Below are 12,140 nucleotides of genomic sequence, written 5' to 3'. Positions count from 1 at the left end.
TGATGTGCTCTAACCAAACAAAAAAAAGACAAGCAGACAGAAATAGATATCTACGGGGCTTTTTCTCCTGCATCCAGTTATTTTATTTACAGAAGGACAGAGAGAGAAAGGGCTCTGGTCACGCTGGGTTTCTCTCTTTGACCTGGAGGCAGAGCATATTCGGCATTTTGACAAATTGAGAACTGTTTTTCTCCATAGTGGCTCTTCTCCTGAGAGCAAAATGGCTAATCTTTTAGCAAAGAGGGGTAAAGATGAAGCAAGGATCTGCAGTCTATTTATTTCTTTCATTAGTTGCTTGTTTGTGTTTGCAACAGGCAGAGAAGGATGAAAAGTGGAAGGAATGAACCAGTAGCTGCTGATTTCAGTCTGCATCCCAGTTATGTATTCTCTGCATACGTCAAAATGTTTTTTTCCGAAGCTACAGAAAATGGATTTTGATTATATTCTTTGAGATCTAAATTTACTTCCATGAATCTTGGCCTCAGGGCTTTGGAAGCGGCATCATTTACTCTGTTGTCGTTGCCAAAAACAAACTGGCTCTTGACTTCTCTGAGCCAATTGGAGATTTTCAGCTAAAATTAAACTCGATGGGAAACAAAGGCAGTGGCTTTCATAGCTTAGTTAGCAAGAAATAATCATTCTTTATTTTAATGAAATTTAGCTTAAATCCATCCCGGCTGCACCATTTATTCTCTTTTGTTTACCAACATCAAACAGGCTTCAAATGAATTCTAGAAGTTTGGGGCTTTTATAGCAAAAAATGTTATATGTTTTAATAGATGCCAAAATTCACAATAGTGGTTAAATTGGCGACGGAGACCAGTTTTTATGATTTTTTTTATGCACCTTTATTATGATAAATATTTACATTTTAACTTTAACTCTCACTATTTCCATATTTTTTGTATATTTACTGTTGTAAATTTACTGTTCATTATATTTTCTATTTGGTTTTATAAATGTTGTTATAATTATCATTATTATGTCCAAATCCATGGCTTCAAACTTTCACAACCTCTTAATGTGAACAGGTTGGTCTGACCCAGCTCATGATAGTTCCTTCTTATTATATGTGATCTTTTTCAAGAGAAATATTACGCTCCTTATGTAGAATCTTTGAAGATCAGGCCCAAACTCTTTGATACCATGTCTTCAACCGTAGGTGGAAAATAATCTGTTGCTATGCTTTGCAAAGATTTAGGAACAAAAAATAGATTATTTTTTCATTGGCTCATTTTTATAATCACTACTGAAAGGAATGATTTGGAATATTTTAATCTTTGTTTATAAAGCATCTTTTAGACGTTCATCTCCAACAGAGTCACAAATTAAATTCACAAAATAAGCAATTTCTGTAACTATGAAGGGCACCCCATTGTGTTGTAATAAAAATACTGAAAATGGCTTAGTGAGCATTCCTCCTATTTGATGACATTAGCAACATTAACAGATCTGGTTCAACAGTTCAGCGGAGGAGGAGGGGTGCGCTGAGCGAATCGCTCAAGCTCAGGTATAAAACGGTGAGTCTCATCCGTATGTGGAGCGTGTGATTGCTGCCTCTTCTTGGTCGCCTGAGAGCACAGAAGTGGAGTGGAGGACTGTGTGCAGACCACTGAGGCATGAAGCAGCAGTTAGGCACAAATGCTGCAGTTGTGCTGCAGCCTGCAGCTGCTTCCTCTGAGAGGGTGAGAGCACAAAGGGCCTTCGATGAAGTGTCTCTGTGGGACTGGTACACCAGAACACCCCTGGCTCTTCTGCCAAATGCTTCCACACAATCATCCCTTAGATATAACATCACTACATTGGTGTACCTCTGAGGCACTTTGCTCTACTTTTTTGGCCACAGTATGTAGAGGACCAACCTTTTTATTACATTTTAGGACTCCTAATGCAGTTTTTAGAAGGAAATGGAGGAGTGGGAACTGTCTTTTTCAGAGCTAGTAATGTGATTAGGAGGCCTGCTTAAGTGTTGTACATTGTACTCATGCAGCTGAGTGAAAGGCAGCTCTGCTGGTAATGAAGTGGCCCCTGCACTCCACTCAGGTTGCGATGAATTAGTTCACAGGGCCACATGAGATGGATTGAAAGGAAACTAGCACTGTGTTTGCCTGTTTAAATGTTTAATCGCCAAACTGGAACCAGTAGTAAACTGGGGCAGTGATCAGGTTTTCTTGAGCCACAATACAGTTAAAGAAACCTTAGAATGAGTTGGTGGAAAAGTTCATCCTGTCTTATATAATCCTCTGCATTGTTGGCCAAGAGTAGCGGACTCCCGTTCCCAGAACATCCTTCCTATTTACAGATTTCTGATTTTAAAATAAGAACACAAAGCTGTGAAGGATTGGATCTTCTTTTAGATTCCGTCCTTTCACTATATTTATCGCCTTCCTCCTACCAGATCTTTACTCTCTAAACTCCTGAATAAAACTTTCTTATCCATGTTTTCCCATCCACATTCACTTCCATAGCGCATCGTTAATTCAACTTTTTCCACCAGAGGTACCCAGTGAGTGGCAGACACATTTACAACACTTCTTAGGCGCTTTGAACCTGCTTTAAAGCAGCGCTGCTGTGAAATTGGCTGCAGGGAAAGAAGAGGAACAAAAGCAAAGCTTTTAGCTTTGAATGATGGGATGAAAAAATGCTATCTGCAGAATGGCCTGTGCTGATTTGGTGCCTATTAGTATTGTGTGCGTGCATGCTGTGCATGATTGGATGATTATATTTGATTGGGTGTGTAGGAAAGGTGCATGAAGAGACGGAGATGGTTTGAAAGATCATTAGCGGGATGTGTGTCATTTGTTTTAGTTTAGCTATTGTTGAAACAGTAGCCGCGATGAAAACAATCACGTCTGACTTCACTTTAAGCATTCTGATATTATTTCTCTGCTTCAATAATTTATGCTAAAAACAAGTGGGGGAAGAGTTAAAACCGAGCAGCTCCTCTTTTGTTGCATCCCCTGTTTCTACAGCGATCACGGTAACTACATATGTAGGTGGTCTTCTTGCAAGCATGTATTAAGTTGTCGGCTTTGGATTTGTTGCCATTTGTTCGTCTTTCTGCCTATTGATTTTTCCATAGCTGCTTGCCAGTAAGTGCTGTCTGAGATCTGCTAGATGTAAAAGCTGAGTGGAGTCATCTTTCTGCAGCAGGAAGTCTGATACATTTCCTGAAAGTTCCCCTCATGTTGATGCTTACCCCAGATCGATTGCATTAATGCTGAGGGTCTCTCATGTCAGACCATTGTGCTTAAAAAATAAAACTCCTACCACTGCTTTATAAATAGGAAAACTTTCTTTCATCGTCACAGTCTGACTTTATCCTTATCATTGTTGTTCACCAGTGTGCCACAGAATGTCAAGGCGAGCCTGTCCCTATCTCCATCCGGGCCGGGGCGGGCAGGCAGCGGTGGGGGGTCCCCGACGTCTAAAACCAGCTGCTGTGGCGGGGTCCCGGTGGAGGACATGCAGGCACTGGCCATCACCTCGCTATCTGCAGCTGATGTAGCCAAACAGTATGAGCACATCAGAGAGCTGGGGAAGGGCACGTACGGCAAGGTGGACCTGGTGGCACACAGGACGCACGGTGAGTCCGCTTGAAATGCAGAAGATATGCAATCAACCTCTATTCTTAGTCAGAATCACTCATTTAGAGACTTACGACCCCCTGTAATTGTCCGATGTGCCGTTTTATGCACAACACGGTGCCTTGAAAAAATAGATTTATCTAAAAATGTCCTTGTCTTCTGATTTTACAACCACAAACTTTCTTTCCGGCCAGTAAGTGTAGCAGTCCTGCTTGCCGTTCTCATTCCATACTGTTTACCAGCAAGTTGCCAGATCAGTTAATGCTAATTAGCAAACATTTAACCTACTTGATCAGAAGAAAAATGGCAGTCAGAAACCTAAGTGTGACTTCTAAGCTCCTTTTGCTTCTTTAAGTTAACACCAGACTCGGACTGGGAACAATTTTCGGCCCTGGCATTTTTCCATCTATTACAGCGCCGCCATAAACCGCCTGTATATAACAAATCTCGCCTAATTTGTACCAAAGTCTATTGATATTTAAGGCCATAAATCTAAAGAAGAACATTCCTTATCCTAAACTGGCGCGGAAGATGGGAAACGTTAGCGTACAGATGGAAAACCCCATCATGCACCGCAACAAATTTTCGCAAAATATTCCAACATAATTTCGCCAAATATAAGAGAAACATCGTAGTTTGGTTTAAATAAAGCAATTTAGTTTATTATAATTTAGTTTGTTGAATATATATATTCATATATAATATTTATGAATATATACTGCATGCATCATTTAGGTAGTTAACATTGTATTACTTCTTGAGCTTTTGAATTATTTACTATCACAGGTCGGTGCTTCGGCCAGAGAGTAAGTGTTGGTGCCAGTATGATTTAAGGAGGGCCCCGGCCCTCGCACGCTGAAAGTTGGACCGGCCGGTATCACAGATTACCAGTCCAAGCCTGGTTAACACCAATGCTCAAAAACCCCAATTTTGCTTCTACTTTGTTTATTTTTTGGCTTTAATTTTAGAAATTTAGCGCAGTAAAAAGCCCTTTCTCAAGGCCATCACAGAGACATTAGGATCTGGCAACTCCTGAACTTCAAGCCACTTATCTTATTGGCGCAGAATCATTTCATGCTGATGTTGGCATCACAACCAGATGTAAATATTTCTATATTTTGGATATGTCAGCATTTTTAAATAAATTATTAATTATCGATATATATTTAGTAAAATTAGTACTTCTATTCCCTTAATTCTGCACCACTTTAGATGTTCTCTCAATGTATTTTAATACTTAATTGTTTTGATAAAAAGGTTTTAGTTATGAGAATTAAAGTATCGTAGGTAGATTTTGTATGATAGACCAACACAAAGTCGTTTCTTTCATGGGGTGTTTCCTTAGAGGCACAAATCTGTCCAATCTCACTCAGATTAGGTGGAGACTGTGAAAAACCATTTTCTAAACCTACTAGTAGTTCTCCGAGAAAATAAGGCTATATTTAGTAGCAACATGCTGTCTGCAAAGATCCAACAGGCTCTCTTTTTTTCAGGCACCAAAATCGCGCTGAAGTTTGTCACCAAGAGCAAGACGAAGCTGAAAAGCTTTCTGCGGGAGTACAGTTTAACCGGCTCTCTCAGCTGCAGCCCTTTCATCATCAAAGTCCTGGACGTGCTGTTCGAGACGGAGGACAGCTATGTTTTTGGACAGGAATATGCCCCCTCCGGGGACCTTTTTGACATCATTCCGCCGCAGGTACATATGCATGATGTCAAGAACAAAAAATTTATTTTCTCTTGTTTTAAGAAGATCTTTCCATAACATAACATGCTAAATATTGTTTTCACAATATGCTGCATAAACAATATTATAAATTATTACACTGCAAAAGAGGAAATATTAGTAAGTCAATCTTTAGCAAATTAGGTGCATTTTGTTCTTGAAATGAGCAAGTAAGACAATTTGCATCATAAACTGCAGGAGGTAAAATGTTAGTAAGTCGACTTTTAATTGAAAAAGGTGTAGTTTTCCTTATTTTGAGCAGGTAGGTGAGATAATTTAGCAATTGAATAAGAACATTTATGTTTAAAATTGCAGCCTCTTATTTCAACTACATAATATCCAAGTATCTAATTTTAAGGGCAAAACTACTCATTCTTAGATAATCTTATTAACCTGCTCAGATTAAGGACAAATAACAAATAATTTAACAATTTTACTGCTTTTTTTTTTTAGATAAGTTTTTTTGTGTATATTTTAACAATTTGTTGTGCCAGCAAGAGCCGATTCTTTTAGATCACTAATCTTCTTTTGAGAAATTTCTACTCCAAATAAGTGCAATAATCCCTTATTAAGAAAATGTCAATTGTCAAGTATTAAAATCAGGATGTATATTCTCAAATCAAGAAGTCTTACTGAGTTCACATTATCTTGCTGCACTGGCAGATTATTGCATTTATTTTAGTATAATTTTCCCCAAAAGTAGATTAATAATTCAACAGAATCTGCTCTTGATTAGTATTTAAATCTCAAAACAAGAGCAAAATGACCTTTTAGGTAGACTTACTATTGTAAGACTTGGTTAGAAGGACAATATTTGCAGTAATAAACAGGGTGTGTGACCCTAAACAAGTTGTTTATGCTGGAGAAATCTCAAATAGGGCTGGATTAAAACTATTCTGCAAAAAAAGAGTGGACCAAAATGACCCAACTGAGATGTAAGGAGTTACTGTTATCCAGTTGGGAAAAACAGAAGGGGGATGGTGGAATCGTCTTTTTTCTTCTTTTGGAAGCATACATAGCTTAATTAATTTAAAATATTTACCTAAAGCAATATGCATGGTATGGTTGTTATATGTCGGGTACGTCGGTCATTGACCTTGACCAAGGCACCTTAAAGTAGAATGGGGATGCCTTCCTGCCTTACCCCCCCCCCCCCCCCCCAACTGTCATGCTGCTGTTATCACAAACACTTGATGGCAGTCAGTTCTTTCAGTAGTACAATCATTTATTAGGATTAGAGCGTATTCACTTCTCTACATATGGCCAGAAAGGCTTGGTTTCATTAAAGATTCTACTCAACGTTAAACTCTTGTTTTTTATGGACTACCATCAAGTGTTTGTGAAAAAATGAGTGTTTAACATCTCTGCAGAGATTACAGTCAGTTTTCAACAGTTTTCATTTACTTAGGTTATCTTTTTTTGAAGCTGAAATGAGTTTAAGGCTCTCCAAGATGTGAAAGAAAAACACAAAAGTAATACCAGTAGGATAAGGGTTAAAGTTTTTCCTTTGGTGTCTCCTACAGGTGGGTCTGCCAGAGGAGATGGTGAAACGCTGCATGCAGCAGCTCGGTTTGGCTCTGGACTTCATGCACAGTAAAAACCTGGTTCATCGGGATGTCAAACCCGAGAATGTGCTTCTTTTTGACCGCGAGTGTCGGCGCATCAAGCTGGCTGATTTCGGCATGACTCGACGTGTGGGTTGCCGTGTGAAACGGGTAAGCGGAACCATCCCCTACACGGCACCAGAGGTTTGTCGCGCTAACCGTGCCGAAGGTTTCCTGGTTACCACCAGTATGGATGTGTGGGCGTTTGGAGTGCTGGTCTTCTGCATGCTCACGGGCAATTTCCCCTGGGAGGCGGCAATGCAGGCCGACGCCTTCTACGAGGAGTTCCGGCGCTGGCAGAAGGCAGGCTGTCCTGTGGGAACGTACCCTTCTCAGTGGCGCCGCTTCACCGACGACGCCCTACGCATGTTTCAGAGGCTACTGGCTGCTGAACCAGAAAAACGCTGCGGGGTCAAGGACGTCTTTTGCTTTATCAAGTATGAGCTTGTCAGCGAACTGAGGCGCCGAGCATCATACAGAGCGAAAAGAGGAGAGAGGTCAAGCTCTGGAGTCTGTACAGGCAGCTGCACATCGTCCTCCTCATCCACACGCTCCTCCCTTAGACATCAGGAGCCATCCACCCCTCCAGGAACCTCCTGTCTCCGCCCAGCACCACTTAAACGTAGCGTCCTCTCCGACCCACTCTCTCCTAGAGATGAGTCGGGACAGCACCAGACTGTGGGCCGAGACAAGAACAAAAGCCAGATGGTCATGGCGACAGCCATAGAAATCTGCGTTTGAACATTCTGATGTGAGAGCTGAGAAGCAGATGGCTACTCATAGTTGTATAAAGCTGAGAAAAGGCGTTAATGACTTCCACAGAGACACGGTGAAACAAAAGAGGTACTCAAACCTTAAAAGAGAAGCTCAGGGTCCAGTACCATTCTGTTAAATGGACACCATCAATCAGCGGTACACATTTGGACAGCCTGTCAATGAAAGTCAATTCCACTTAGGGGTTGATTTGTGACCAAAGACTGCTTCCCGAGCAGAGAAGCCTTGCAGACGGCGTTTAGCAGGCCACTGATGCTCCTCAATGCTCCACATCACCCATTACCCCCCAAAACAATCTGTGCTGGTGCTAATTACTCTAAAGTTAGATTCCCTTCATGTTGCAGAACTTCAATGTTTACTTAGCTAAAGTTACATAGTGTGGTAATCACCACACTTAATAAACCATTTCACATTTTTCACGTTGTAGCCACAAACTTCAATGTATTTTAATGGGATTTTATGTGATCGATCAAAAAAAGTAAACTGAAAGCAATCTACTGCTTTTAAAGATTGCTTTTCTTTCAATTCTTTTTTTTGAGAAGAGCAAATCTCCAAACTATGATGCCACCACCTCTATGTGAACTTGAGCAATCCTTTTCATAAAATCTAAAAAAGAAAAAAAAAAGGATTACATTGAAATATGTTGCTGTGACATGATTAACTGTGGAAGAAAATTCACAGGTTGGGAATATTTTTGCAGAGCAAAAGGAGATTTAGCTTAAATAATTGGATAGATGAGTGAGAAAGAAGCCACTAATTAGATCCTGCATTTGGCTGCATTTTCCCATTGACTTCCAGTAAAGGAAATCAGATTATTTAAGAGAAATATACAAAAGAAAAGATGAATTAAAAAAAAAACCCTTAATGTAGCAGTTTGGATGAGACGTGTCTTTATGACGGTATTTAAACTCGAGAGACGGATTCTCTGTAATAAGAATCAACTCAGGACACTTCAGTGGAAAAACTTCCTGTTTAATCACTGACTGAAACACATGTGGAGGCTGGAAGTCGCATCTGGCACTTTTGAATGACTCTCAGTGGGACTCGAGTTTTTTTAGTGAGATGCTAGAAAAAAAAAACAGGCTTTCTCTAAATGAACAAAAGGAGGTGGAGAAAATGAATTTAGTGTGTGAGTGTGTGTGAGTGTCAAAAGTTTCAAAAGCACAATATCTTTTCTATTTGTAAAGGTTAATTACTGTTAGAGAACACTTTGTACATAAGTGGATATTTGCAGGAGTTCATCATGTAATCAGGTAGTTCGATGTAGCTGGACTCTTTGTATGACAGTGGAGGCTTTTTCAGTTCATGGAGTCTATGTAGCAACAGAACATGATCAAATGGACTATCATAGATAAAAATAAGAAGATTCGTGACTTAGACCATTTGCTTTGTATAACTGTAGCGTCTTCCATTACTTTGATCATTTATGCTTCTTTTGTTTGAACTGCACCTTTTGTTTTTCCACACAGGTTAATGAGCACAGCTGAAACCAGATATTTACGAGGACCTTGTTAATACACTTGTTTTAAATTTAGACTAAATGTTTCCTACTTTTAGGTCCATTAGAATTAACAATATTATTTCTACTTGCAAAATGTCAGATAATGAGATATTTTTCGAATATATAATTACTTTTATTTTGAAACTTTGGCAGAACGAGTGTAACTGGGTCAGGTTTGTAAACCGCGTCTGCTTCAAAAAAGCCTTTGCTGTTTCTACTCTCATTTTTTAATGGGACCTAAATCAGAGCTGCTCTACACTGATGACAGTTGTACGCTCAGCAACATGGTCCCGTTTTGTGACCCATTTTAACGTCCGATATCTTTAGATTTTGCTTCAGTATTTACCCTTTAGCTGTCATCTTATTATTATAGTTCATATCCAATCCCTCTTACAGCAAATACCCCACGGCATAATGCCACCACCGCCTTACTTCACTAGTGGGAGGGGGTTAGACTTTTCCCCTTTTAACCTCCATTTTATTTTAAACAGGGCACCTCACTTGTCTAAAAATGGTTTGCTTTTTCAAATGGTGATTTCCGTTGCCTTCAATGATGCCGTCTTTTTGTTTTCCTTTTGGCCTCTAAGCAATATTGGTTCAGGTGTAGTTTTGCAGTGAATAGTGATGCTCTCTCATCTGCAGCTTCAAAACCATTCATTTACCAGAATCCACCTCCTTCCCAAACAGTATTATGGGCGTACATCCCCAGGGTTTCAATGCTTTTATCCCAATAAGGGTTTGAATAAATAAAAAATGGCAACTTCTGGGATCTAAAAGGATAAACAACATATAAGAAAGTCAACTATTCTCTTCCAAAAAATCTTGGCTATCTTATTATTTTGAGGTGTTGCCTTAAGATGTCTCCACATATGATCAATTCACTTAACTCAAAAGTTGTAAGCTAATCTGCCAGATTCAAACAGCCATCATATCATAATCCAGGGTTTCCCAAATACTTTAAAAGCAGAGTGACTTCAGGTAAATGTCTTAATTTAGGAGAAAAACTATGTTTTCAATCTTGCTTTTGGCCAAAAGAATTAGCTTTGGCTTTCATAAATGACCTGAAACTAGAAACCTCAGTATGTTTTAATTGTAAATAATGAGAATAACTTTGTCTTTTTGTAGGATGGATGTAAATATCTGGGTTCAACTCTAGATTTCTGCATTGATCTGTGACCATAATCTTCATTCCCCCTCTAATAGCTCTTATTCAACCTATTCACTTGGGTTAAGCTAATGAGGTCTTTATCTCAGCCTGACATCTTAATGGTCTGAACATGGTGTCTCTGCCGCCAGTTTGATCAGGTTGACCCTCTCGGAAGGACGATCACCGCGTCCCCTGCTGACATCGTGAAAGGAGCTTATAGATGGAGAGCGTGTGAAAACAGCTTCAGCTTTCAATTCATCCAGACACTTCTAATTATAAAATGCATCTTAACGGTATAGGCTGCTCATTACCTTTATGTTTCTCACTAATGTCATTCTGGTCTGTTTCTTGGTTCAACCCAGGACAGCTCATCCCCTCTGTCACTTTGTTGACACCACTGGGAGCTCCTCCATTTCAATGTCTGTCCTTATCTTGAGCATCACTCCTAATTGAACACTAATGAGTCTACTTGTTGCATGCACCCCTCCCTCCCAGCCACACTCATCTCTTCATTAGAGTTACTGAACTTATTAAAGTCTGTACGTGTTTCATGAAAGCCAGTTTTTTTGTGCTTTTTCAGCCGCTTAAATTATGTCATCATTCACTTCCTGTTCTGTCTTCATATTGTGACCGAGCATAAAACTACTATTCAATTGAATAAAAAACTTTTATTAATCCCAAAGAGAAATTACATTTAAATTAAAATTGAATTCATGTTGTCATGGAGCATGAAGCCAGAAATGAGGGTGATGCGTGAATTATTTATTTCTTAGCGGGTAATTTTTTTAATAGTTTGCCATGAGGATCTAAACAGTGTTTCTCTACATGTTGCTGTTCTAATACTGAGAAACCAATGCTGATTGAAGCATCTCAGATCCCCTTTAAAAGGTGGTGAGAGGAAAATTTGATAATTGTGGGAATGTTTGTGCCGGGTCCAAACAGTCTGAGGGGCTGTTCACCTTTCCAGTAAAAAAACAAAAAAAACTATTACAATCAATTTCTCTCATTTTCTTTTAGTTTTTTTTTTTTTAAGTTTTGGGAAAAGTTCACAAAAAAAACAAACAAACAAGAGAGAGTAAAATGCAGATCCTCTGAATTTATAATTTATTCCTCTCTTTTAGTCCCGGAACTTTCACTATGTTTTTATTAACATGGCGGCCATATTGTCTGTTACTTTAGGGGCTGCTTGAGACTTTTCTTCGGCAATATTTTGACTTGAGATATTTTAGTCTGGTTACTTGCATAATGAGGCTACAGACAGAAAAAAATACCCAGACTCATTTTTTCAGCCTTTATTAGAAAAGCAAAAAAAAACAAAACAGCAAACATTCGAAAATGTTAAAACTCAACAACTCTAACCCTTTACCTGTTGTGTCTTACTCTTGTGCAACATATAAAGAAACAGCATCCAGTCCTAAAGGCATTCTAAAATCTTCATCCATTTCACCTGATATAGAACTACATTAAACATTGCATCACATACTAAAATAAAAGGTTTCGCTTTGGGTTTGCTTTTATATGTTTCTCCTCTGCACCATTTTGTAACAGACAACTACCACTAGGTAATATGTGAACTTTTGTTTCTTCTGGACTGTTATCGCAGGAAATGAAAAAAGCTAAATAAGAATAGATGTACAATTATTTTAAGATCCACTCTGCCTAGCTCTCCCTTTACGCTTGGTATTTCTGAAGGGATTTCTGCCCTCCAGTTTGTATAAAAAAATGTACAGCCTGTATCCTTAAGACAAAAGAGGTATCAACGAAATGTTAATATATGTTGAAATAAATTAATGCACCAAACTCT

The 12,140-nt window shown here is 39.1% G+C and overlaps 1 protein-coding gene across 1 annotated transcript in view; it reads left to right on the top strand.

The window, feature by feature from the left end:
• Positions 1–8,757, top strand: part of LOC107085014 (serine/threonine-protein kinase SBK1-like) — a 17,337-nt gene extending 8,580 nt beyond the window's left edge. The window contains exons 2-4 of the mRNA XM_015375129.1: positions 3,345–3,586; positions 5,081–5,283; positions 6,834–8,757. Coding sequence (XP_015230615.1) covers positions 3,345–3,586; positions 5,081–5,283; positions 6,834–7,655 — 1,267 coding nt within the window. The 3' untranslated portion in view covers positions 7,656–8,757. The remainder of the gene's footprint in view (positions 1–3,344; positions 3,587–5,080; positions 5,284–6,833) is intronic.
• The last annotated feature ends 3,383 nt before the right edge of the window (positions 8,758–12,140 follow it).

This window comes from Cyprinodon variegatus, unplaced genomic scaffold (assembly GCF_000732505.1).
Source record: "Cyprinodon variegatus isolate N-32 unplaced genomic scaffold, C_variegatus-1.0 Scaffold113, whole genome shotgun sequence".
NCBI classification, from domain to species: Eukaryota; Metazoa; Chordata; class Actinopteri; order Cyprinodontiformes; family Cyprinodontidae; genus Cyprinodon; species Cyprinodon variegatus.
The sequence above is the reverse complement of the archived record's forward strand: the minus strand, read 5'-3'. Positions and strand labels throughout refer to the sequence as shown.